This window comes from Oncorhynchus masou, chromosome 17 (genome assembly GCF_036934945.1).
Source record: "Oncorhynchus masou masou isolate Uvic2021 chromosome 17, UVic_Omas_1.1, whole genome shotgun sequence".
NCBI classification, from domain to species: Eukaryota; Metazoa; Chordata; class Actinopteri; order Salmoniformes; family Salmonidae; genus Oncorhynchus; species Oncorhynchus masou.
In genome coordinates this window covers 34,903,554-34,927,383 of record NC_088228.1, presented here as the reverse complement: position 1 = coordinate 34,927,383, position 23,830 = coordinate 34,903,554, and the positions used below count along the sequence as shown (strand labels likewise).

Here is a 23,830-nt window from a genome sequence, read left to right as displayed (position 1 = left end):
TCTGTCAATCAATACATTGATCAGGTTTATCACTAAGCGCATAAATGCCAAACCATTCACTCCGTGGGAAACAAAGTTTATTTAGAAGGGGCACTTGTGTGTGGAGTGAATCAAATGTAATTGTGCATATACTGCAATGAAGTACTCAGAGAGATATATTGTTACTTTTACATTTAAATCTCTCTTTCTCACTCACACACAGGTGCATGCCTTGAAGTCCTTATATACTCCTCACACACCACTACAGTGTGGTCTGTCTGTGAATCCCACACGACTATCATGCGCGTAACCGGCACAGTTCTAAATACACAGGGGGCGCGCTCACATACACACTGACACGCGGCTCAGCCAGTTTTCAGTGGAAGCGCTGTTGGACAAGGGATGAGATGTAGCCTACGAGCGCCTATAACACAGGACACCAACACATGTAACGTGGACGAGGACTATACTCGATATTTAACCACTTTGGATCAAGATAAATTGTTGGAACATGTTGGATTGACTGGGGAAAAATTCGTTTGGTAATATTATCGCTCCAGGAAAGCGAGAGGGAGGAGAGTGGGCGCGCGCCTCTGTCTGTTTGTGTGTGTGACTGAAAGGAGCGAGAGAGCGAGAGAGAGGGAGGGGAGGGAGGTGGGATCGGGAAATATATATTCTTTCAGCGATGGAAGTCACAATGGAAAACCTTGGCAACCTTCACGGCGTCTCGCACTCACAGGCAGGGGACCTGATGAGCTCCTCACACGCTCGGCAGTCCTCCGCCCCTTCTCATCGGAACCTAGTTTCTCACGCGCACGGCCGGTCGGCGATGGTGTCCAGCATGGCCTCGATACTGGATGGTACCGGGGACTACCGGACAGACCCCTCGTCGCTCTCCGGCCACCTTCACCCGGCCATGAGCATGTGCGAGTCCGGGATGAGCCTGAGCAACACCTACACCACACTGACACCTCTCCAGCACCTACCTCCCATATCCACCGTCTCCGACAAGTTCCACCACCCACACTCCCACCACCACGCAGCCGCCCAACAGCGACTCTCCGCGGGGAATGTCAGCGGGAGCTTCACGTTAATGAGGGATGACCACCGGGGGCTGGCGTCTATGGGCAACCTATACTGCCACTACCCCAAAGATATGTCCAGCATGGGCCATGGGTCCCTTTCCCCGCTGTCCAACGGCCTTGGCTCTTTGCACAACTCCCAGCAGACGCTCTCAGCCTACGGTCCAAGTGCTCACCTCTCCAATGATGCCAAGATGCTCTCCCCCGTGACAGGCTTCGAGTCCCACACCACTATGCTGTCTCGGAGCGAGGAGCACATTGCCAGGAGTTTAGGTGGCCATGGGCACGGCATGATCTCCAACCTCAACGGGATGCACCATACGCACAGCCACCTCCACTCCCAGGCCAATGGGGCAGCGATGCTGGCGGAGCGGGAGAGGCACGGCGCTGGGGCCGGCCAGGGAGGAGGGTCAGGTGGGCAGGCGGAGGAGATCAACACCAAGGAGGTGGCTCTGCGGATAACAGCGGAGCTGAAGCGCTACTCCATCCCCCAGGCGATTTTCGCACAGAGGATCCTATGTCGGTCCCAAGGAACCCTCTCAGATCTCCTGCGGAACCCCAAGCCATGGAGTAAACTCAAGTCTGGCAGGGAGACGTTCCGGAGGATGTGGAAGTGGCTCCAGGAGCCCGAGTTTCAGCGGATGTCTGCCCTTCGGTTGGCTGGTAAGATGCACCTGGTCTCACTGCCTATGTCGTGTGGGCTTCGTATTGAACAGTCAATCGTAACCAATTGACGTTTTGCGCTTATTAAAAGTATACGTTCTCGCTTTTGTCAAATTCGCTCTATTTAAATAGCTATCTGTATAGGCTTATATAATACATTTGCTATTCTATACAAAGCACTTGTTTTATGCTAAAGACTTAGCGAACTTTATCAGACAAAATCTCAACTTCCAAACGATTCAGCACCATGGACAGCGGTCAGTGTAAAACGGTTGCGAGCAAAGCTACTCACGAGACCAAGTAGCCTAAACGGTTTTTCAGGAGAACTTCAGAGCGAATCTTTCTCTCTTTAAATCACCGTTTTAGAGAGATATCTGCGTTACAGTGAAAGTGATTGCATGGTATCCATGTCACCATATGTGGTGTGACACGTTGCAAGAGAAACCAGCTGCATGCACTGTCTTACACCTCAGCCTAATGTTAACAGGGTTTTTGTACCCATATAGCCAAATATAATCACTGAGAGGTCCCGTGCATTGTCATATAAGGCTAATATGAGACTCTGGGTGTATTATGTCCAAAAGGTCCTCGAGATAGCGGGAATGTGTGCTCTCTAACGCGCCAGGCCGGGTGTGTGTGTGTCTAAAACATGTCACCCTGTCCATCGTGGGTCTCTCTAGTGAATCCCATATGTTCCAAACATGTAACTTACACAGTCACTCGCTCTCATGGGTCCCGTGTGCTCCACCAGCTTGAACATGGAGGCATATAAACTAGTCGCGCGGGAGTAGAGCGCGTCAGCGGCGCGTGACCTCTGGCTGCTGATCAATACGCTACGTCCCACTCTACCCTTTAAAATGTGGCACCCGAATCAATATTCGAATCCGACCTGAAAGACAGCCAACCACACGGCAGCGCCGGCTTTTCATTTAGACCCTTAACGGTCTAAAATTAGACTACATATGGGTTGCCAGTCTACAACTGGCTTCCCGCTGCTTCGATGACGCGGGTTTTAGTTCATGCCATATCTAAAATGCTATGGGGGCCCATCCCTTGGGCATAGAAACACATCTACTACTCAAGTAAAATACAAAGTATTTTCGTTCAAAGGACATTTCTTGCTTTTGGCAATACTAGTAGGCATACAGGCCCTCCAGCCAACCCTAAATCATCGAAATAAAGGCCACAAACGCGTCCATTTTATTTTTATTAGATTTTCTCTCTGCAGTTAATTGGTTTGATTAATTTATCAGATTATGGTTTTACATTTTAATCACTGTCCAATCAATAGTTTAAAAACAAGAGGCATTCGAAATGAGTGTAAGACAAAAAAATACAATAATTTAATCAATAAATAATCCACATTTATAGGGAAAGTTGTTTTTCCAAATGGTTATCGTATTTCAGAGAAGATGTATATTTTTTTGTGTAAAACAGGAGGGGGTGTTTTGAGGCAAAAACCTTCATGTTCGGTCCACACCAATGAGTAAATGGGCATCCCCTATCGTCCTCATCCTATATAATTTCAGAATAGTCCAGACATTATATTTAAGAAATTACTAGGAATTTCCGTTTATGGCCAATGCTTTAATATTTTCAAATGTCTTTTTCAATTTACTTAAAAACAGGCAGTTTGAAACAACAAAACCACACAAAACGTACAGGCTATGTGATCACTTTACATCTGTGGCTTTTCACTGTTCTAATCTGTAAAATAAAAATCACTCTGACCAATGTGTAGGCGTGTGTAAATTCTCTTGTCAATAGCGGCCAGAGGGGTTGACTTTAGTGTCCCTCCCAGACCACAGTTTTCAATTAATTCAGGTACATCTGAATGGCTAGTGAGTTACAGACTCATGAAAAGTGTGTGCGTAAGCCTTTGTGCGTGTGTATGTGTGTGTATGTGTCAGCAAGCATGTGTTAAGTGGAAATGCTGATCTCACCAATCTCGCTATCATACCATACACATTTGTAAAGGCATTGAACCAACACAAACACGTTTTGAAGCTCAGACTGGATCAGCAGGCTAGCTCAGGGGTCCGTAAGGACAGACTTTGGTAAGGTGTTGGAGCTTCTAGCAGGTTGTTGGAGATGGTGTTGACACCACCAGATTGTGATATGATTTCCCCAAGTGTTACAGTCAATAACTGATTCCTCTGCACTGTCACACTGTATACATGGTGTTGTGATCACAAGCTCCAGGTCAGACAGTGTTAGAGCTGTCTGAACTTGTACAGCCATAGACCGGATACAGGTGCAACCTTTTCCTTATAGGAAGCATATTTAATAAATAGTGAAAACGCAAGACAGATAGCTGTAGCCAGCAGCCATAACAGTGTAGAGGGCCATTCATAGTGTAGCTCTGTCCTTTCCTTGTTTGCCTGGCTTCGCAGATAGGAGATCAATAAAGCTGCTTCCAATTCCCAACCCCCACTCTCTCTTTCCTCTCTCTCTCTCTCCCTCTGTCTCACTTTCTCTCCCTCTTTGTCTCTCTTGCTCACTCGCTCTCTCTCTCTCCCTCCTTTTGTCTCTCCCTCCTCTGCACAAAAATGCAACCTATAATCCATTATGATTGCCATTGCCGCTAGCACTGGACTGGCTGCTTTAGTGGATTGGAAACCCACACACTGCAGGACAAAGAGTTGAGGGATAAAGCTGGAGGATAGAAGGAGAACCATCTGATAAAATATGACAAAATGGGCAAATAATTGCGAGTAGCAAATCCATCTAGCAGTATTCTGTCTGTACATGTGAATTTGACTTTTGCCCACTGATATTAAGTTAGGATTCGGCCAATGGTGTACCGCAGTTGCCTTTGTGGTTCATTCTTTCTCTGCGACTGTGTCAGTTAGTGGTCACAAATCATGGTCCAAGAGAGCTACAGGGTTGGCATGCTTTTGCTCCAGCCTAGTCCCAACTCATATAATTGAGTAAAAAGGAGACATGGCCAAGAAGGCAGATCTACATAGAAATAGCCCTCGCAAGACAAAGGCAGTGTTTTTTGGGGGGATATATAGAGCCAGTTAGGCAGCTATCCTTGGTCCTGATGATTCAGACTGCTGTGGTTCTGAACGGACAGCTGGGAACATTTATTCAGAAGCTGGCCCCAGGTTTCTGTTTCGTGACATCAGATGTTGCTTGATTATATTAATAGGGGTTCAATGCTCAGAATTGTGTTGTTGTTATTATTAGAAATGTGATCTACAGAATGGATTGATAGAGATACATTTTTGGAATAACACTAGATACAAAGTCTCTGTGTTGTGGGGGCGCCCATACCCTAACACTGCCAGCTGGGAGAGCAGGCTTTGATTGAGGGTTGGTGAGTTTGGGCTTTGTGTCAACAGGCAGATAGAGGTAGGGTAGAGAAAGGATCAATAGAGACTTTAATAATTAATAAGAATGAGGGAGAGGGAGATGGAGGAGAGTAGAAAGAAAATGGGAAGAGAAGAGAGAGGGAAGGATGAGTGGTGTAGCCCTTGTAACAGATTTGTTTCTGGGTAAGCAAAGTCAAATGTGTGGTTAACAAAACGCAGCGTCAACCACAACCCAACATATGTGTGGTAGCTACAAACAAAAGTGTGTACAACATGCAGTTTTTACACCTGTAGGAAAATAACAAAATCACATCTCAGACAGTAAAATAACTGGGTTACTTAAGAATGCACTGTTTAAATGTGTTGTTAACTCCGACGGCGTACTAATATTCAAACACTTTCTAATTGAACTTTTATTGAAACTTGAAGGTCCTTTTATGATAAAGAATCTCTTGTAGAAAGGCTGCCTGGCCAAGAAGGAAGATCTAAATATAAATAACCCTCACAAGACGAAGGCAGTGTTTTTTAACAGGGGGATTCTAGTGTATGTAGTCAGCCATGGTAATGATCTGTTTCTGCTTATGTCAGCAAATCGACCTCAATGCAATCCAAGGTTGTGATGTCATTAGATTTTTAAAGGTTGTTATGGTTTATGGGGTATGTAATGCATCTTTATGTGGGCATGCAAGCACATTTCACTGTGTGTGTGTGTGTGTGTGTGTGTGTGTGTGTGTGTGTGTGTGTGTGTGTGTGTGTGTGTGTGTGTGTGTGTGTGTGTGTGTGTGTGTGTGTGTGTGTGTGTGTGTGTGTGTGTGTGTGTGTGTGTGTGTGTGTGTGCGCGCTTGTGTGTGGTGTGTACGTGTGTGATTGGGTTATAGAGTGTGTCTGCACTATACATTGTTCAGGCTTATCTGACTCCCTCTGAATCAGAATCGATTTTCCCTCCCTCCCTCCCTCCCTCCCTCCCTCCCTCCCTCCCTCCCTCCCTCCCTCCCTCCCCCTCCCTCCCCCCTCCCTCCCTCCCTCCCTCCCTCCCTCCCTCCCTCCCTCCCTCCCTCCCTCCCTCCCTCCCTCCCTCCCTCCCTCCCTCCATCTCTGGCACTGCACCAGCAGCGCCAACCGAGCAGATCTGTCCCAACTCCTCCTCAGCCCCCCTGCATCACAGGCTTTCCCATCAATGGTCTTCCCTACTACCACCAAACAAACACCACATGTTTGGTAACACCCGCATGCACTGGACCACAGAGCATACCACACTACATCAATGCAGTAACCTCCATACAGTAGACTAAAAACAATGCATGTAGCCTATATAAAGGCCAATAAGTCAATATTTGCATGACATATACACGTCTCATATTCACATTTTGGGTTTAATAGAGGAATTCATTTGAGAATTTTAGATACAAAAATAAAATAAAAGCTAAATGCTGTCCAATTACGTAGCCTAATAAAATGTTGTGAAAGACTGGGTAGGATCAGTTCTATTCAGAAAAAACGTGGACAAACACAGAATATGAAGAGGTTGAGAAGTCAGTAAACCTGAGTAGATTAGGTCAATAATCAGAAGATGGAGGTCGAATGACACGCTCAGCTGTGAGGGTTCGGCTGGAAAGGCGCTGTCAAGGGTTCTTCTGTGCATAGTTCTCTCGGCAAGTGAGGCGCTGTCTGGGGTTCTGAAGAGTATTCGGTATGCTTATGAGGTGCTGTCCGTGGTTATGAAGAGTGTTCTGTGTGCCTATGAGGCGCTGTCCGTGGTACGGAAGAGTGTTCAGAGTGCCTATGCGCGCTGTTTGTGGTAGACTGTTTGGGTGACTGGGGCCTCTTTTATCAACCGTGAGTACATTTCTCACTAAATTCTGGCATACATGGAGATTCTAGAATTTTCGTTTGGTGCTCAACAAATTATTGGGATTTATCATACTGGCGCACGTTACATAAATCAGAGCCATTCTATACACTGAGTATACCAAACATTACGAACACCTTCCTAATATTGAGTTGCACCATTTTCAAACTAAAAAGGCATTCCGCCTTTAGCAAGTGCCAAACACTGGCCGCGCATACTACACACTTCTAAGGAAAATATGAAATGTTGTTCAATATTTTGTTTATCCTGCTATTGTATATATGGGCGCTGAATTGAAATAGTCTATGATATCGCGCTACTATCGCACAGCAATACTATAGCCTACGAATACCAAATATTTTTAAATGGGCTACCAGTCTAAATTACTTTCGAGCATGCTTGGCTATTAAATGAGCTATGGGTAAGAGCATCTGCTAAACGACTAAAATGTAGGCCTAAATGTAGAAGAAACACATTAGGCTACATGCTGCTATGTGATCTCCTTACCAACGGCAAATGCACCTGTTTTATCATTAGGCCTACTTTGGAATGTTTTTATTACCCTCCCAATTATTATAATTCCCGTGCATCAATCATCTCCATTTCCCTCAAAATAACAATATTTGCTTGCAAAATGGACCACTAGAAGTTGCACAAGCATACACATGGCCTGAGAAATGCACACTCTTGCGTCAAGTTCACATTTTATAAATACCAATCTTTATGCGAAAACTGGCGCACGCAAGGTTTAGTATTTTTTGTGCGCACCTTTGAGCGTTGTCCATAGTTCTGGGTAAAAGTTATGTCGGCTGGCGAGGCGTTGTTTGTGGTTCTGAACAGAGTTAGCGTCAAAGGACAACAGCATTCGTATTTGCATTCTCACTGGAGCTTGTAGATTTCATTAGAAAGCACAGGATTTCATCAAAAATAAATGAAGTGATAAATAAAACCATTTCTATTTGTTGGCAACATTGTACCCCTTCAAAAACTGGCAAGCTGACTTAGCCAGTCCATATTCCCCAAATTCCCCATTTCAGTTTTGTAAACCCTGCAGTGCAATCACTAGGCTACTTGAAACTTGAAACCTGTGTGTGTGTGTGTGTGTGTGTGTGTGTTAATATCTTCAGTGGGGTTGACACCTTCTCTCAGGTTTAGAATGTACAATCATAACACTTAATTCACACAACTTCAATTAAATGCAATCGAAGAGGAAAACAAAATACAACGGCAACAGCAACATTGCTTTGGCATAATATAACCGGTTTAAGGATTCAATTATTCGACTAAAATGTCAAAATAAATAAATGGAACAACTATGATGTAAATACTTCAATCCTGCATGATAGGATTAATCCATACAATTTCTGAGTGTATTTTTAAAGACACGAATCCGCATAGTCACGTCAGTAACTTTTCCCTCTTTTCATGAACATTTGTATGAATAAATACGCATCACCGATTTCTCTGTTTCACTAATTTTATTCATTTATGATTTTTTCCCCCTCCAAATTATTATTATTTAAACGTTTTCCATAATTTGGAGAAAAAACGAAATAATTTTCGGGGCTCTAAAAGCCCTTATTTGAACCCAATAGCCAAATTAATTTAGCATTAAGAGCCCGTGACCTATATGCAATATATTTAGGCATATCCTTTTCAAACCCATAGCTTATAAACACCATATAAACACCATACGAATAAACTGCTTTGAACAAATCTCGTGTGCGCAATAGGATAGCTTTTAAATTACATAACAGACTAATAAACAGCAGACTAAACTATTCAGAAACCGTATTGTCCTATCGAGAAAACAGCAGAAGTGTCTCTTTTAATTTATAAGCAGGGAATACTATGCCTATACCAAATGGCTACAGGAAGTAGGCTCTTTAAATTGTGAATATATTTAGAATTATTGTGAATTATTTTTCCAAACATGCATTATTATAGTTTGCAAAAACATCTGCATTGAATAGCCAATGCTGGCTAAAATGTGAACGCTTGGTGGTGTAGCAAGTAGAAGATAATTCAAATGCAATAATGCTTGGCTTGTAGACTTCATTAGAAAGCACAGGATTTCATGAAAATTAACGAAATGATTAATCGAAATCAAAGAATTTTCTATTAATTACGGCAGCTTCTAATGTAATATTTTGTGACGGCTGTACAGTTGCTGTTGCATGTCTTTGTGGAAATCCAACCGTTGACTTTACAGCAATATATGAGCTCTAATCAAGACAACCAATGAGCGTAGATCCCAGAGGTGTGACCGACAGTGATTGATTGACATAAACTGTTTCTCGCCTGCAGTAGTCCGGCCGGTAAGGGAGAGGGCTCATCTCACCGCACGCAAAACGCGATCACGTCATTCCGCCCCTGCCTCGGTCCCAGGCACGCCCAGGCTCAGGGGCACACCACTATAGCAGCATGGTGCGGTCAGTTATGAAACACACACACACACACACACACACACACACACACACACACACACACACACACACACACACACACACACACACACACACACACACACACACACACACACACACACACACACACAGAGCAAGAGAGAGACACACACTTACTGTAAAGGGCTACTGAACTTCCTGATTTGGCTTTGTTTTAGAGTAGGTTCATTTTGAAATGGTTGTGGCTATGTCTGAATTCAAACCTAGGCTGGTTTCAGGGTGTGGTTTGATGTGGGTGTCTCCAATTAGCTTCAGCTGGTGTGTGACAGTGACAAATATATATAAATTTATATTTTCAATTGCATTTATTAAAACATCAACAAAACAATACAAATACTATACAAATGGCCTCTCCCATGAGCGGGTACTCTGGTTAGTGGGTGCACTTGCTCCCACCCACCCGAGAAGCCTGCAGAGCTAAGCCCCTGACCCAAAGCCCAAAGGGATTTTCCAAGGGCGGGAAGGACCAAGCTCTGCCTGACTCCCAGGTGGGCATGGAAGCGAGCGCACCAATAATCATCAGGACCAGCACACACACCAGTCACAGTGTGAAACCAAAACACAAAACATACATAACTAAACACAAAACATTACATAACTAAACTCATCCCTACCCTCACCCCTGATTGGAGGACCTCAAACATTTATACTGTGCATTTATCCCAACACTCGTTAATTCCAGCCACAGATCACCCCATCTTTCCCAGTAAATTGGCATTCTACCATTTCCTCTTGCAATACATCCCTCCATTCTCCCATGGTGTCTCACGAGGGACTTGAACCTCCCCATCTGCAACATTTCTGTTGTTACCAAAGAGTACAATGATATTTCCTATTGACTGACTGTGGTCCTTCAAATCCCCCAACAATACAGTTTGCAGGTTCATTCACACCCCGATATTATGACCCAACAACCATTCCTTGACCTTACTCCAAAAACAAGCCATAGATGGACAGCACCAAAAGAGATGCTCTATTGATTCTGTTTCCATGTTGCAGAGTCTGCACCGGTCTACTGTTTAATGCCCCATATACTGACCATTCTTTTTGTAGTGAGAATTTTATCAAATGACTTAAGTTGAAAAGAACAGTGGCAAAGTTGGTTTGACTTTTGGATAGCCTATCTCCGGGACTCGTTAGGGCCCTTCAATAAATTGCACAGAAAGTTTTCACATCCCATGACTTTTTCCACATTTTGTTGTGTTATAAGTTCAGGAGTAAAAATGTGCTTACCACATCACATAATAAGTTGCATGGACTCACTCTGTGGGTAATAATAGTGCTTAACATGATTTCTGAAAGACTACGTCACCTCTGTACCCCACACATACATCCTGTTTGCAACAAGGCACTACAGTAATACTGCAAACAAATTGTCCAAGCAATTCACATTTATTCCTTAATTACAGTGTAATTAAAAAGTGTTCCATCCATATTTCCCAAATGTCAAATTTCAATGTTGTTGGATATCATGGCCGGTTGTGATACAGCCTGGATTTGAACAAGGGTGTCTGTAGTGACGCCTCCAGCACTGAGATGCAATGCCTTAGACCTCTGCACCACTCGGAGCCCCACAATTTAAAGGTTAGGGTTAAGTTTGGGCATTAACTCCTAAATCTTAAGATTAGGCATTAACTGCGAATGGTTAAGGTAAGGGTTAAGGTTACATTTTTTTCTCAAAACCAACTTTTTATTATTCGATTCCAAGATGCAACCTTGGGCACCAACAGAGGCAGATGCTTACACCCATCCGCCATGCCCATCCACAACGCTCAAGCAAAACTGAAACAGGCTTGAAGTTCACAGCGCTCATTTGTCCCCTAGTGGCCAGTTTCCACGTCATCTCCCGATGTCTTCAGACATTGATGGACGTTGAATACTGACTTGAACCATGGGTGACCTGGCTGAGATATAATGCATTCTTTTTTTGACAACTTTACTTTACTACATTCCTTAAGAAAATGTTGTACTTTTTACATTTACATTTACCTTGACACACAGAAGTACTCTGTACATTTTGAATGCTTAACAGAACAGGAAAATAGTCCAGTTCACGCACAACAGAACATCAACAGAACATCTCTGGTCATCCCTACTGCCCCTGATCTGGCAGACTCACTAAACACACATGCTTTGTTTGTAAATTATGTCTGAATGAGTGTGCCCCTGTCTATCTGTAATTTTAAAAACAATAAAATGGTGGTATCTGGTTTGCTTAATATAAGGACTTTGATATGATTTATTATTTTACTTTTGATACCTAAGTACATTTTAGCAATTACATTTACTTTTGATGCTTAAAGCATATTTTAAACCAAATACTTTTAGACTTTTACTCAAGTATAATTTTACTGGGTGACTTTGACTTTTACTTGACTTTTTCTAATAAGGTATCTTTACTTTTACTCAAGTATGACAGTTGGGTACTTGTTCCACCCCTGCTGCTTATACATAATCACTTGCTCACCAACGTTTCGGTCAATATATTTGTAGTTTGCACATGCCTTTTTGGATCTTCTTTCAGGCCTATTATGCAAATGTTTAAGATGAGCTTACAATTTATACAATTGCTATTGAATAAACCTATACAAATCTAGTTACTCTCTTCAAAACTGTGCTCGGAACATGGAGGGTTTTTATTTCACAAACACATCTATATTTGCATGTTTGTCCCTCATATGATACCAAGCCCAAAGGAAATCCCTATAAGGTAACCATCTCTCAATGCTCTAAGCCCTATGTTACTATCTTACACTCTGAACCCTGGATAACTATGCCCCATCTACCTCTCACATCTCTGTCATATCCTGCACACTGTCAAGAGTTATAGCTCACAGTAAGGAAGTACAATTCGACCAACTACCTGCTACCCTTCTCATCTTTAAAGGGTAAGAAGCTTGACTTTTTACTCACCAATTTAACAACACAGTGTGGTCAAAGACTTAGTAACTTAGGTGTAGTCACGATCTGGTTACCTATAAGTACAAACACACTTATGTTTTGGGTTGTTGCGTATTTATTCACTTATTTCCATATAACTTCTAAACTACCGACAATGCACTATTTCTCAACTACATATGGAGGATCTATTCTGCGCTACCGAGTTCGTATGCTAGCCTGGAAGCTAGCTCAAGCTGGTTAATGTTAGCCACACCTCATGCTATTCCGGACTTTGTGGATGTGTTATCTAGTGGAAACCCATTGGCATGGCAGGCTCTGATGCTTTCTTGCCGTGGGCTCAAAACGAAAGAGAAAATCATATCTGCTTGATCTAATTGTGTAGTAACTCGTCTGTTCTCCTTTTTTTGTTTTGTCAACTTTTTGGCATGTTTTCTGTGAAGGCTGTGGGAGTTTTGTAACATTTCCCACCTTGGCTCAGCACTAGCGTGCTAGCTAACTGATATCTGAAATCTATCTATGTTGGATTTCGGCCCAGTGAAGCACCCACCTCCCCCTTGCTTTGGGAGCTAACTCAGACTGCACTCTTTTGAAAGTTTTACCATCGGATGGTCTCTGCTTGCTCTTTGCTTTTAATCTGCGGTTATGTTTTAGGTGTGTTAGTTGTGTTCTAGCAGGTCTCCAGTAGTTGGGCTCTATGTTGCCAACCATAACCATGGTGGTTGGCTAGGGTGGCTAGGCTAATAGCTAGTTGGCTAAATAGCTAACATGAGCTGGCTATAGCTAACAATCTTTGATAACTGGTTGGATAGTGTTATGTATTTCCAAAACTTTGGATTACTTTAATGTAGCTGGGAGCTAGATGTTGATAGCAGCTGGCTGACTCATTCAGTGCTAATGTATCATTGGCAGGCTAGTAGGGCTAATATTAGCAGGCTAGTTGGATCGCAACCTTGTAAGTTGATTTGTAACAATAATACATTCATTAAATATTTGCTTGTAAATTGGCTGAAAATTCAATTGAAACTAGTAATCATGGGTGCAAACGATTTGGTTTCATTAGAAGTTTTACATTTGAAGTTATTTCTGCTGGAGTTTACATTAACAGGGAGTAGGCTGGCTTGCAGGGTCCTCCATATTACATCACACCCCGGAAAAACATTTTCCGACATGACCTCCGTATTTTTCGGAATTCTGATCAGTTTTATGTAATAACTCAAAAAATAGAAAAGTGAGGTATAACTTTGCATTGGGATTTATGATGTGTATACTAATGCAAATCCATATGTTTACATGTGGTTACGTTTATGTTACCTACCCTTTAAGTGTGTGACATCCCGTGTCCATGTAAAGGTGATGATTATGATGAGTAAAGGGAGGCCAAATTTTCTTTCTTTTGCTATTTTCACAAACAAATTATAATGCATTGGTAGGGAAGAGTATGTTTTCAGTGTGGGTCTTTATGGATATAGAAAATCTAAGTTATTTGAATGCCCTGGTAACCCTGGAGTTAAATTTTCGGGCTGGTTAGAACAGATTCTAATAACCCATTGGCAGTCATACCAAAACTAAAAGCAGAGAGCACCTTTGACTGGAATTGAAAGTTACAGATCGCGGTTTGAATGGTGCATGATTAAGTTGGGTTGATTTAGAATTAGGCCTAACCCGAGAGATGTATCTCTGGATAATATAGCCTGCATCTGTAGGGCCAATATAATAATATGTAATCCTCCCAGTCCTTTGTTCGTTTTAGTAATATTAACATGATATATTAATATATTAATATTGAATTCAAACATAATATATTATATTTACCATTATAAGTAAGTGTTAACTTATTCTACAGAAGATTTCCAATGTAGGCCAACACTGCACCCTGGGGTCTGCCGCACAAGTGTTTGCGATGTTATTGGTTGAGCTAATAGGAGAGAAAGGAAGGGGAGAGTGGTGTTGGCATTGTAAAATGGCCGGTAGCAGCAGTTGTTTGAAAACAGGCATTACGTATTGAAGTATCAGTATATTAGCACTAGTATTCAGTCATTACATTAGTCAGTATTGAGTTGGGTTGGAACGTCACTTAGAAAGCCTGGGGAGAGCTTGGCATGGCCGAGCCTGAATGAATTGAATAAACGTTCCATGGAATGGTTTTGAAGCGTAGATCAATCAATATGGGGACTATCAATCTGAGGACAAATGAAAACAATTGAGAACAACAAGGGGAGCTAACAGACGAAGCAGACTGGAGTGGATGGACTTCTGCTGCTTTGCTTTTAGGGGGGAAAGGGTGAGGAAAGGGAGGAACACTATAGAGTTGAAGTGTGAAGTGTGACGTGTATGTGTGGGTCCGTAAGCAGTTGTTAATGCCAAACTGGAGACTTGGAGAGACACAATTAGTTAAGTAATTACTAACCTATAGGGCTGCGGAGAACAAACAAACCTGAGAGATATCATACAGTGCATTCGGAAAGTATTTAGACCCCTTCACTTTTTCCACATTTTGTTATGTTACAGCATTATTCTAAAATTGATTTAAAAAATAATATTCTTTCATCAATCTACACACAATACCTGATAATAACAAATTGAAAACACGTTTTTATTTTTTTTATTTTTTATACCAATGTATTAAAATAAAAAATAGAAATAACCTTATTTACATAAGTATTCAGACCCTATGCTATGAGACTCGAAATTGAGCTTGGGTGCATCCTATTTCCAGTGATCATCCTTGAGATGTTTCTACAACTTGATTGGTGTCCACCTGTGGTAAATTCAGCTAATTGGACATGATTTGGAAAGGCACACACCTGTCTATAAAAGGTCCCATAGTTGACAGTGCATGTCAGAGCAAAAACTAAGCCATGAGGTTGAAGGAATTGTCTGTAGAGCTCCGAGACAGGATTGTGTCGAAGCACAAATCTGGGGAAGGGTACCAAAAATGTTTGCAGCATTGAAGGTCCCCAAGAACTCAGTGGCCTCCATCATTCTTAAATGGAAGAAGTTTGGAACCACTTGGACTCTTCCTACAGCTGGCCGCCCGGCCAAACTGAGCAATCAGGGGAGAAGGGCCTTGGAGGTGACCAAGAACCCGGTGGTCACACAGACTGAGCTCCAGAGTTCCTCTGTGGAGATGGGAGAACTTTCCAGCTGGACAAACATCTATGCAGCACTCCACCAATCAGGCCTTTATTGTAAAGTGGCCAGACGGAAGCCATTCCTAAGTAAAAGGCACATGACAGGACGCTTGGAGTTTGCCAAAAGACACCTAAAGGACCCTCAGACCATGACCAACAATATTCTCTGGTCTGATGAAACTAAGATTGAACTCTTTGGCCTGAATGCCAATCGTCACATCTGGAGGAAACCTATCACCATCCCTACGGTGAAGCATGGTGGTGGCAGCATCATGGGGTGGGGATGTTTTTCAGCGGCAGGGACTGGGAGACTAGTCAGGATCAAGGGAAAATGAACAGAGCAAAGTACAGAGAGATCCTTGATGAAACCTTGCTGCAGAGTGCTCAGGACCTCAGACTGGGGTGAAGGTTCACCTTCCAACAGGACAATGACACAGCCAAAACTACCCAGGAGTTGCTTCAGGACAAGTCTCTGGATGTCCTTGAATGGCCCACCAGAGCCAGGACTTGAACCCAATCGAACATCTCTGGAGAGACCTGAAAATAGCTGTGCAGCGACACTCCCCATTCAACCTGACAGAGCTTGAGAGGATCTGCAGAGAAAAATTAGAGAAACTCCCCAAATACAGGTGTGCCAAGCTTGTAGCGTCATACCCAAGAAGACTTGAAGCTGTAATTGAGGCAAAGGTGCTTCAACAAAGTACTGAGTAAAGGGTCTGAATACTCATGTAAATGGAATATTTCTGTTTTTTATATTTTTTAAATAAATGTGCTCAAATGTTTAGAAACAGTTTTTGCTTTGTCATTGTGGGGTATTGTGTGTAGATTGATGAAAAATATATTTAATCAATTTTAGAATAAGGTTATAATGCAACAAAACGTGAAGCAAGTAAAGGGGTCTGAATACTCCGAATGTGCTGTATATGAGATTGAATGGAAAATACATTTCAGAAAATAAATTGCAAGACATTTGGAGTAATGGTGATGTATGAGGGTTAACATGCTTTGCTTTCAGAGACAAAAACACAGACCACACACACTCACATTGCTCCCCCACAAACATAGCCTACGGTATCAGTCAGGTTGCTCAAGATCCAAGGCAATTGACTTCCGTCCAGATACCCAGGACGTTGCCACTAGGGACCCTGCCACCAGGGAAAATGGTGAGCACTATTACCATCAAGTAGTCCACGAGCTCCGGACCGAGGGTCGGATGTTAAATTCCAGTGCAAGCCATGCGTTTATATATTTTTTAAATAAAAGTATTAGCCTATATCCCAAACCATAACCCTGACCTTAACCATTCAGAATGAATAACTAAACTTAACCGTCAAGTTTTTTTCTGGTGTTACCCTTTTTTATTTATTTTTTATTTAACTTTTATTTGACCAGGTATTTAACAAGTTCTCATTTACAACTGCGAACTCGCCAAGATAAAGCAAAGCAGTGCGACACAGACAACAACACAGAGTTACACATGAAATAAACAAATGTACAGTCAATAACACAATAGAAAAAAATATATATCATGTGTGTGTAACTTGGGTAAGATTAGGGAGGTAAGGCAATTTATTACAATTTAGCAATGTCGTAACCCTATCCCAAACCTTAACACTTAACCCTTCGGAATGAATACCTAAACTTAACCAGTTGTTTCTGTTGTAACCGTAACCCTATCCCAACCTGAACCGTTGAAATTTGACGTTTGGGAAAACTTCTGAATTTTACATATTGGACCAACTTGGACAAACGTCGGAATCTGAAGTCAAATTGTTTAAAAGGAAAAGCTGTACAGTATAGGGCTATACACACACATCAACCGCATTAAAAAATCAGTCAAATCATTCACAAACACAGACACAGACACAGACAAACACACACACACGCGCGCGCGCGCGCACACACACACACGAACATGCAGCTTTCACTGTCGACCAACCAAAGAAAGTCTGCTGCCACACCCGTTACTTTACCTGTATACACCTCAATGATTATGTTAAAAGCAAAAGCAATAGAAATTGCTCTGATTCGTAATTTGTTTATTAAAAGTGTTGAGATTAGTCTTCTTTTATGATCTGCAATTCATGCCACTGTTTCAGCGCACACACACACACGCACACACACACGCACACACACACACACACACACACACACACACACACACACACACACACACACACACACACACACACACACACACACACACACACACACACACACACACACACACACACACACACACACACACATTGATCAACTCCACACAGTCATATTTGTTTACTGGTGTTGTCTAAATTTGCCGTTCAGTCATCCATAATCTTCATACAGCACCTCAACATTGCAGAGATCGTTACTCGCACACACACTCATGCACGCAGGCGCACACACACATTGTGAGAGGAGGAAAGACATTCCTTTGTGTTGTTCCACAGCTTTGGCAATATTTTCACAAGAATGTGATGACTTTTCAAAACTCTTTAAACTCCAAACTGTAAACACTTGTAATGCAACCAGTCTTACATTCAAAACCTTTCATTGTGCATTAATTGTGTTTGTATACATCCAATTGGCGACAGATTTTCATGCGAATATTCTAAAATCCGCATAAAAACAATATGCGCATTTTCCCACCAGAAATATTTATATCAGATTGACTTGTTAGGGATAAAAGACTGTGCGTTATGACCCTTGATATTAATTAATAGAATAAAACCCTGGATAATTATTGGAAAGGAGCATCAAGCTCATCACCATGTACTTTCACCACCCTGTAAAGTTCATCATCATTCATTTAATATATAGGCTGATAAAATAGTAGTGGGAGGACCACACACATGTCTTTGTGTGACTGACTCCAAAGTTATTTCGATATGATGGTTATTATATCAATAGCCTATTTGGCCATAAATGCGTTTCCCGCCAACATTTCTCGCATAATGAACTTTACCCACACAAAAAGATCACACCTTCTCTAGCTTATTTTGTTTTGACATTTGGAATGTTTTGACAAATGTTCTGTTTCCATCAGCACTGTCATTAAATGTTTTATCCGACATGTACCTACTTTACTCACATAAAAACGTTGGATGGAAACCTGGTTACTGATCCTAAATATACATTTACTGTGAAATATAATGAGTACATTGGTTTAATCACCAAAACACAACACAATTATATCAATCAGTTATTCCAACAACATTTTAGATACATGTTTCAAATGCTCGAGTACTCTAAAATTACACTACATTACACTATAGTCACATTAGGCAATACACATGCATTACCCATTAAAATTAACTGAACATCACATTTCTATAATATGTGTGATAAAAGGTGTGATCATTGAAGACATCTTTCACAATGTAATCAAATGAAAGAAACATAATGTTTATTGAGCATTTGGCAATAGGTTCTCGTAGAAAATATCGCAGGAAATATCCTCATTGTTTCATGCACCTGGAGAAAAACCTTTTGGCATGGCGAATTCAAACCTATCAAAGGTCTGGATTTAAATCATTGCATGCCTCATCCAAGCCTGTCATAGGTCTGGATTTAAATAATTGCATGCCTCATCCATGGCCTTGAAGGAAGGGTGGTACGCTCATGGGGATAGCAATCATACACCGTCCACTTTTATTGTAGTCATGTATTCTATTTTACACTATTGTATTTTACTTATGTATTGTAGTGGTTCTGGCAGTCTGTCCACAACTGCTTTCCCTCCCGAGATAAACCCTTTATTCTCTGGCTGTCTGTCACATGCTCGCTCAGGTTCTCTCTCCCGCCGTGAGTGGGACGCGCGCGCGTGCACAAGCCCACACACGGGTGCACATGCGCGCGCGCACACACACCGCGGGCTCGCAGATCAATACGGATCAATTGGGTGGGGAAGGGAAGCCTGATTACTGAACCACGTGTTCAGGAGAAAACCGCGGAAAATCGATCATTGCAGCTTTTAGACCAGCAGCACAGAACGGCTCAGAAACCCTAGGCCTGGTATTGCACCCGACAAAGCAATAAAATACTCTCTACTCCACCGCTCCAAAAGCTACCAATGCAGCTTAAAGATGAACAAAATGCCGACCACAGCAAAGGCAAACAGTATGGTCCAGTTCCAACATCTCATAGTGTAGGCGAAACTACAGTGATTACCAATAGAAATAAACTAAAAATGCAATTATCAATGACATGCAGGTTTCACTGCCAACCAACCTTTGTAGGCTGAATCGCGAAGAAAGTCTGATGCTCCACCCGTTACTTTACCTGCATACCTCAGTGATAAAGCGAAAAGGAAAAGCTGTAATAGATTACTCTGATTCGTGATAATTCAATTACAAGTGTTGAGATTTGTCTTCTTTCACGATCTTCAGTTTATACCACACCAACGTCCTTGTCCTTGTGGGGACCAAACAATTGATTCCCATTCAAATTCCAATTTTCCCTAACACATAACCGTAAACCTTAACCTAACCCTAAACACACACACACACACACACACACACACACACACACACACACACACACACACACACACACACACACACACACACACACACACACACACACACACACACACACACACACACACACACACACACACACACACACACACACACACACACACACACACACACACACACACATTAGTTAGTTCAGTTAAGCTGAAAAATCAGTTTCCTTGCCCCCTTCACATCCCACTCATGTCTCTCTCAAAATCACATCATGTCTACATTGGGTAATTAACTCTACACCCCTCCTCCCATCCTCAGTTTATTGTCATCTGTCTGTCCACCCATAGTGATGGGTGGACAGACCGCCCTGCCCGAATGTTTGGGAAAGATGTGGTGAAGTGGAAAAAGAGGATGATAGCAGTGCTGGCGATGTTATGTGTGATAATTATAAGGCGCTTTACACATTTTACAGTCACACAAGTTGGGGACTTCAAATAGGCCTAAGGCACTTCAAGGTAACTGTAGCCTACAGTTCAGATTGTTTAAATGGAAACTGAAATCTGGACACTGATTGTAGTTCTATAACCTCTTACATTGCCTTAATATTAACACCTGCCGAATTAAGTATTACTTGCAGTAAAATGATACACTAAATGTACATTTTGACACTGGGAACAGGAGTGGACAAATATTATTTATTTATTTCAGCATCTTCAGAGAATGCAATTGCACAGTTAGGGACCATCTGCTGGGGCTCTATCTTTACCAGCATCATAAAAGCTGATAGTAATTCAACCACATGAAATATGCATCCAAGCCAATCTAAAATATTATATGAAACATGTTGGGTCTCTTTCACAGCTTTCTATTTATTTTAATACAATTGGTGAAACTGATGTCATTTTGAAATTTTGCACAGAAAATCATTCCCATTTTTTTTGTTATTGCATTTTCTCCCCGGTGCCTAAATAACTTTACTCCGCGAAAGAAGCGTGGATGACAGAGAAAACTTCACGGATGTCAACTGGATTGAAGTGTTGATTCTATCGACTTATGGCATTATTGTGGTGATCAAAGGTTTATTTAGTCTTCTAGGGCAACGTATACTCACAGAAGAGATGCTGTATGTATCCAATTATAGACAGATGATTAACAAATGGAGAGCTTGGGACTACAAGGTTCTATCTGCAAAAAGATGATTCTGAAATAACTGGCTTTAAAATTCCGGTTTGAATGGTGTCAGCAATTTTTATATTGCATTCTTTTTAACTTATCAACATGAATTTGGGTATTTAGAGTATTATATAGGTAGAGACCATTGAACAGAACAAGAAAATGTCAATAACTACATGTTGACAAAAATGCAGAAAGAACCTTATAATCCCAAGCTTTTTTGAAATAGCCAATAAAAATTAGTAAATTATAAGCAGAAACATGTGTAAATTAGGCAACAACAAAAAATCCTGCACTCCCTGTCAACAAAACGTTCTGTTGTTTATGACTGTAGCCTACAGTGCATTTTCTATATTTGCGGGTTAGGGTCAGATTTTCCCTTTATCACATATAGTTGGGCATTTGCGGATAGGTTATTAGCAATTGCAAGAAGGTGCAGGTGAACCAACAGCTGAACCACGCACCGCAATCCTCCCACCCTATCACTCTCACTTCTCCATCACCTAAACACCCTGTCCCTTCACTATATCAGTCCTTCATTGTATCCCTACATCCCTCTATTTCACCATCATTCCACCTGGAAATATATGTATTTTCATCCATCCATCCATCCATCCATCCATCCATCCATCCATCCATCCATCCATCCATCCACCCATCCATCCATCCATCCATCCATCCATCCATCCATCCATCCATCCATCCATCCATCCATCCATCCATCCATCCCACTTTACTTTATCTATCCATCCACCCCATTCTTTACACTGCCTGCATCCCTCCTTCAATATTGAATATTTTATATAATTACATTCCTGTTTGAAATAGACTTTTGCATTATCAATATTACCAGTAAAATCAGGGACAAATTCAACAGTATAGGGGGAAATACACTTGGAAAGAGCAGGAAAGACAGGAGGAAACTAAACTCTCCCCCCCTCTTCTCTCCCTCTCTTTTCCCTCTGTCTTCCCCTTCTCCAGCCTGTAAGCGGAAGGAGCAGGACCAGGGTCGTGAAAGGAACCTGGTCCCCAAGAAACAGCGGCTGGTTTTCACCGACCTGCAGCGCCGCACGCTGGCGGCTATCTTTAGGGAGAACCGCCGGCCCTCCAAGGAAATGCAGATCACCATCAGCCAGCAGCTGGGCCTGGAGCTCTCCACCGTCTCAAATTTCTTCATGAATGCACGGCGACGCTGCCACGACCGTTGGGGGTCCACCGGAGGCGTTGAGGGGAACGAGCACGGGGGTGTGCATGGGAACGTGCATGGGCACGGTCACATGCACGCTCATGGGAACAACAACAACGCCGGTTCATCCACGGCGCAACCGGGTACCTCCTCTGCTACCACCTTCTCCAAGGAATAAGAGAGAAGGGAAGGGGGTGGGAGAGGATGGAGGGGTTTGGATCTAAAGCAGTGGTCACTGACCCTGGTGTGCAGGCTTTTTGTCCAGCTCAGCTGATTCAACTCCTGGTCTTGATGAATAGTTGATGAATTGAATCAGGTGTCTATGACCATTGGTCTGAACGTGTTCTCTTTTTGTGAGGTATCTCACCTTTTACTCCATTTTGTTTTGTCCATCAGAAACCAAAGAGAAACCAACAGGTCTGAGAGCGGAATGGTGTATTGGTTTGAGCAAATCTGTCTCTAAATCAAGCAAATCTGCCGCCCCCCACCCCAAAAAACAACAAAAATAAGTCCCACAGAATAGCTGTGTCTCCCTTTTTTGGGATTGATAAATCCACAAGCTCATGTCTTTGACTAATGGGCCAAGCAAATACACCAAAGACAACCCCATGGCAATAGACCTGACTGCACAGCACCAGTGGCCATGTGTGTAAAACAGGCAAGGATAAACAGTCAGACATGTCCTCTCTTCTTCTGCTCAGTCAGAAAAACACACATTTCACTGTGTGTTTGTGTGTATGCTATGTACTTGCATGTGTGCTTGTGTGTGTGTGTAATGTGTTTGTACAATCACACTCCAGTAGTGTGGTTTCTCTGCAGCAATCTGGTCTGCCATGTAAGTGCAACAGTGCCACCTGCTGGTCGTTTCAGCACACTGTTGCGAGTGAGGAGGTATCTGACTCCATGCACACATCTCAATAGTCTAACTGTCTCCTTTCCTTCATCTGCACTGATATAAAATACCTAGAAAGGTGAAAGCCAAACACCAGGAGAACAATCATTACACTGCTTTCACCTATTTTGCACTTTCAGGTCAGCGCAGATGAAGAAGAGGTGACATGGGGAGACAGACACACGCACACGCATATGCACATGTGCATACACACACACAGCCTGAACTGCTTTGTTTTGGGAACAGAGGACATGTCCAAAGACTATCATCCATAGTCATATTTTGATTTTGATTTGATTTGACTAAGATTCCATATTTTGTATGGCTGTTAACTATGTAGCTACTGGAGGGTATGTTCAGGTACCAAAGAGTTACAATCAAATGGGAAAAATCTGGACCTTATTGAGTGTTCTATCGAGGTAACAGGAGGGGACTGCCCTGCTCTAGTGGCCAAACACAAGGGTCAAACGTCACAATATAATTTGAGTGCCAATGACATTTACCCTTTTATGATAATCAGAGAGAGCAGGTGCAACTACTTCCATGCCCCCTAGTGGGTGGCCAGTGCCATAGCAACCAACAAATCATTCTAGATCCTCCCATAGAGAACGAGCTCTATGGGGAGATGTGGTCATTCCATATCTCACAAGAATGGATTAATAGATCTTATCAATACTAACCAAAACATACTGAAAATTAACTGTAAATAAACTATGGCTTTCGAGCTTTAGCTCTCCGCCT

General features: G+C 42.3%; 1 protein-coding gene across 1 annotated transcript; it reads left to right on the top strand.

Moving 5' to 3' along the window:
• Positions 1-664: 664 nt before the first annotated feature.
• LOC135558208 (hepatocyte nuclear factor 6-like) lies at positions 665-22,694 on the top strand. The gene is made up of 2 exons (XM_064991936.1): positions 665-1,724; positions 21,993-22,694. The coding sequence occupies exons 1-2, from the start codon at positions 665-667 to the stop codon at positions 22,373-22,375; spliced, it is 1,443 nt and encodes a 480-aa protein (XP_064848008.1). The 3' UTR covers positions 22,376-22,694.
• Positions 22,695-23,830: the final 1,136 nt, after the last annotated feature.

What these genes read in the sequence shown, in the direction of transcription:
- LOC135558208 (XM_064991936.1), top strand. Translation starts at nt 665, where the DNA reads ATGGAAGTCACAATGGAAAACCTTGGCAACCTTCACGGCGTCTCGCAC. An exon ending in GTCTGCCCTTCGGTTGGCTG is followed by an intron (nt 1,725 to 21,992) that starts GTAAGATGCACC and finishes CCCCTTCTCCAG; the next exon opens with CCTGTAAGCGGAAGGAGCAG.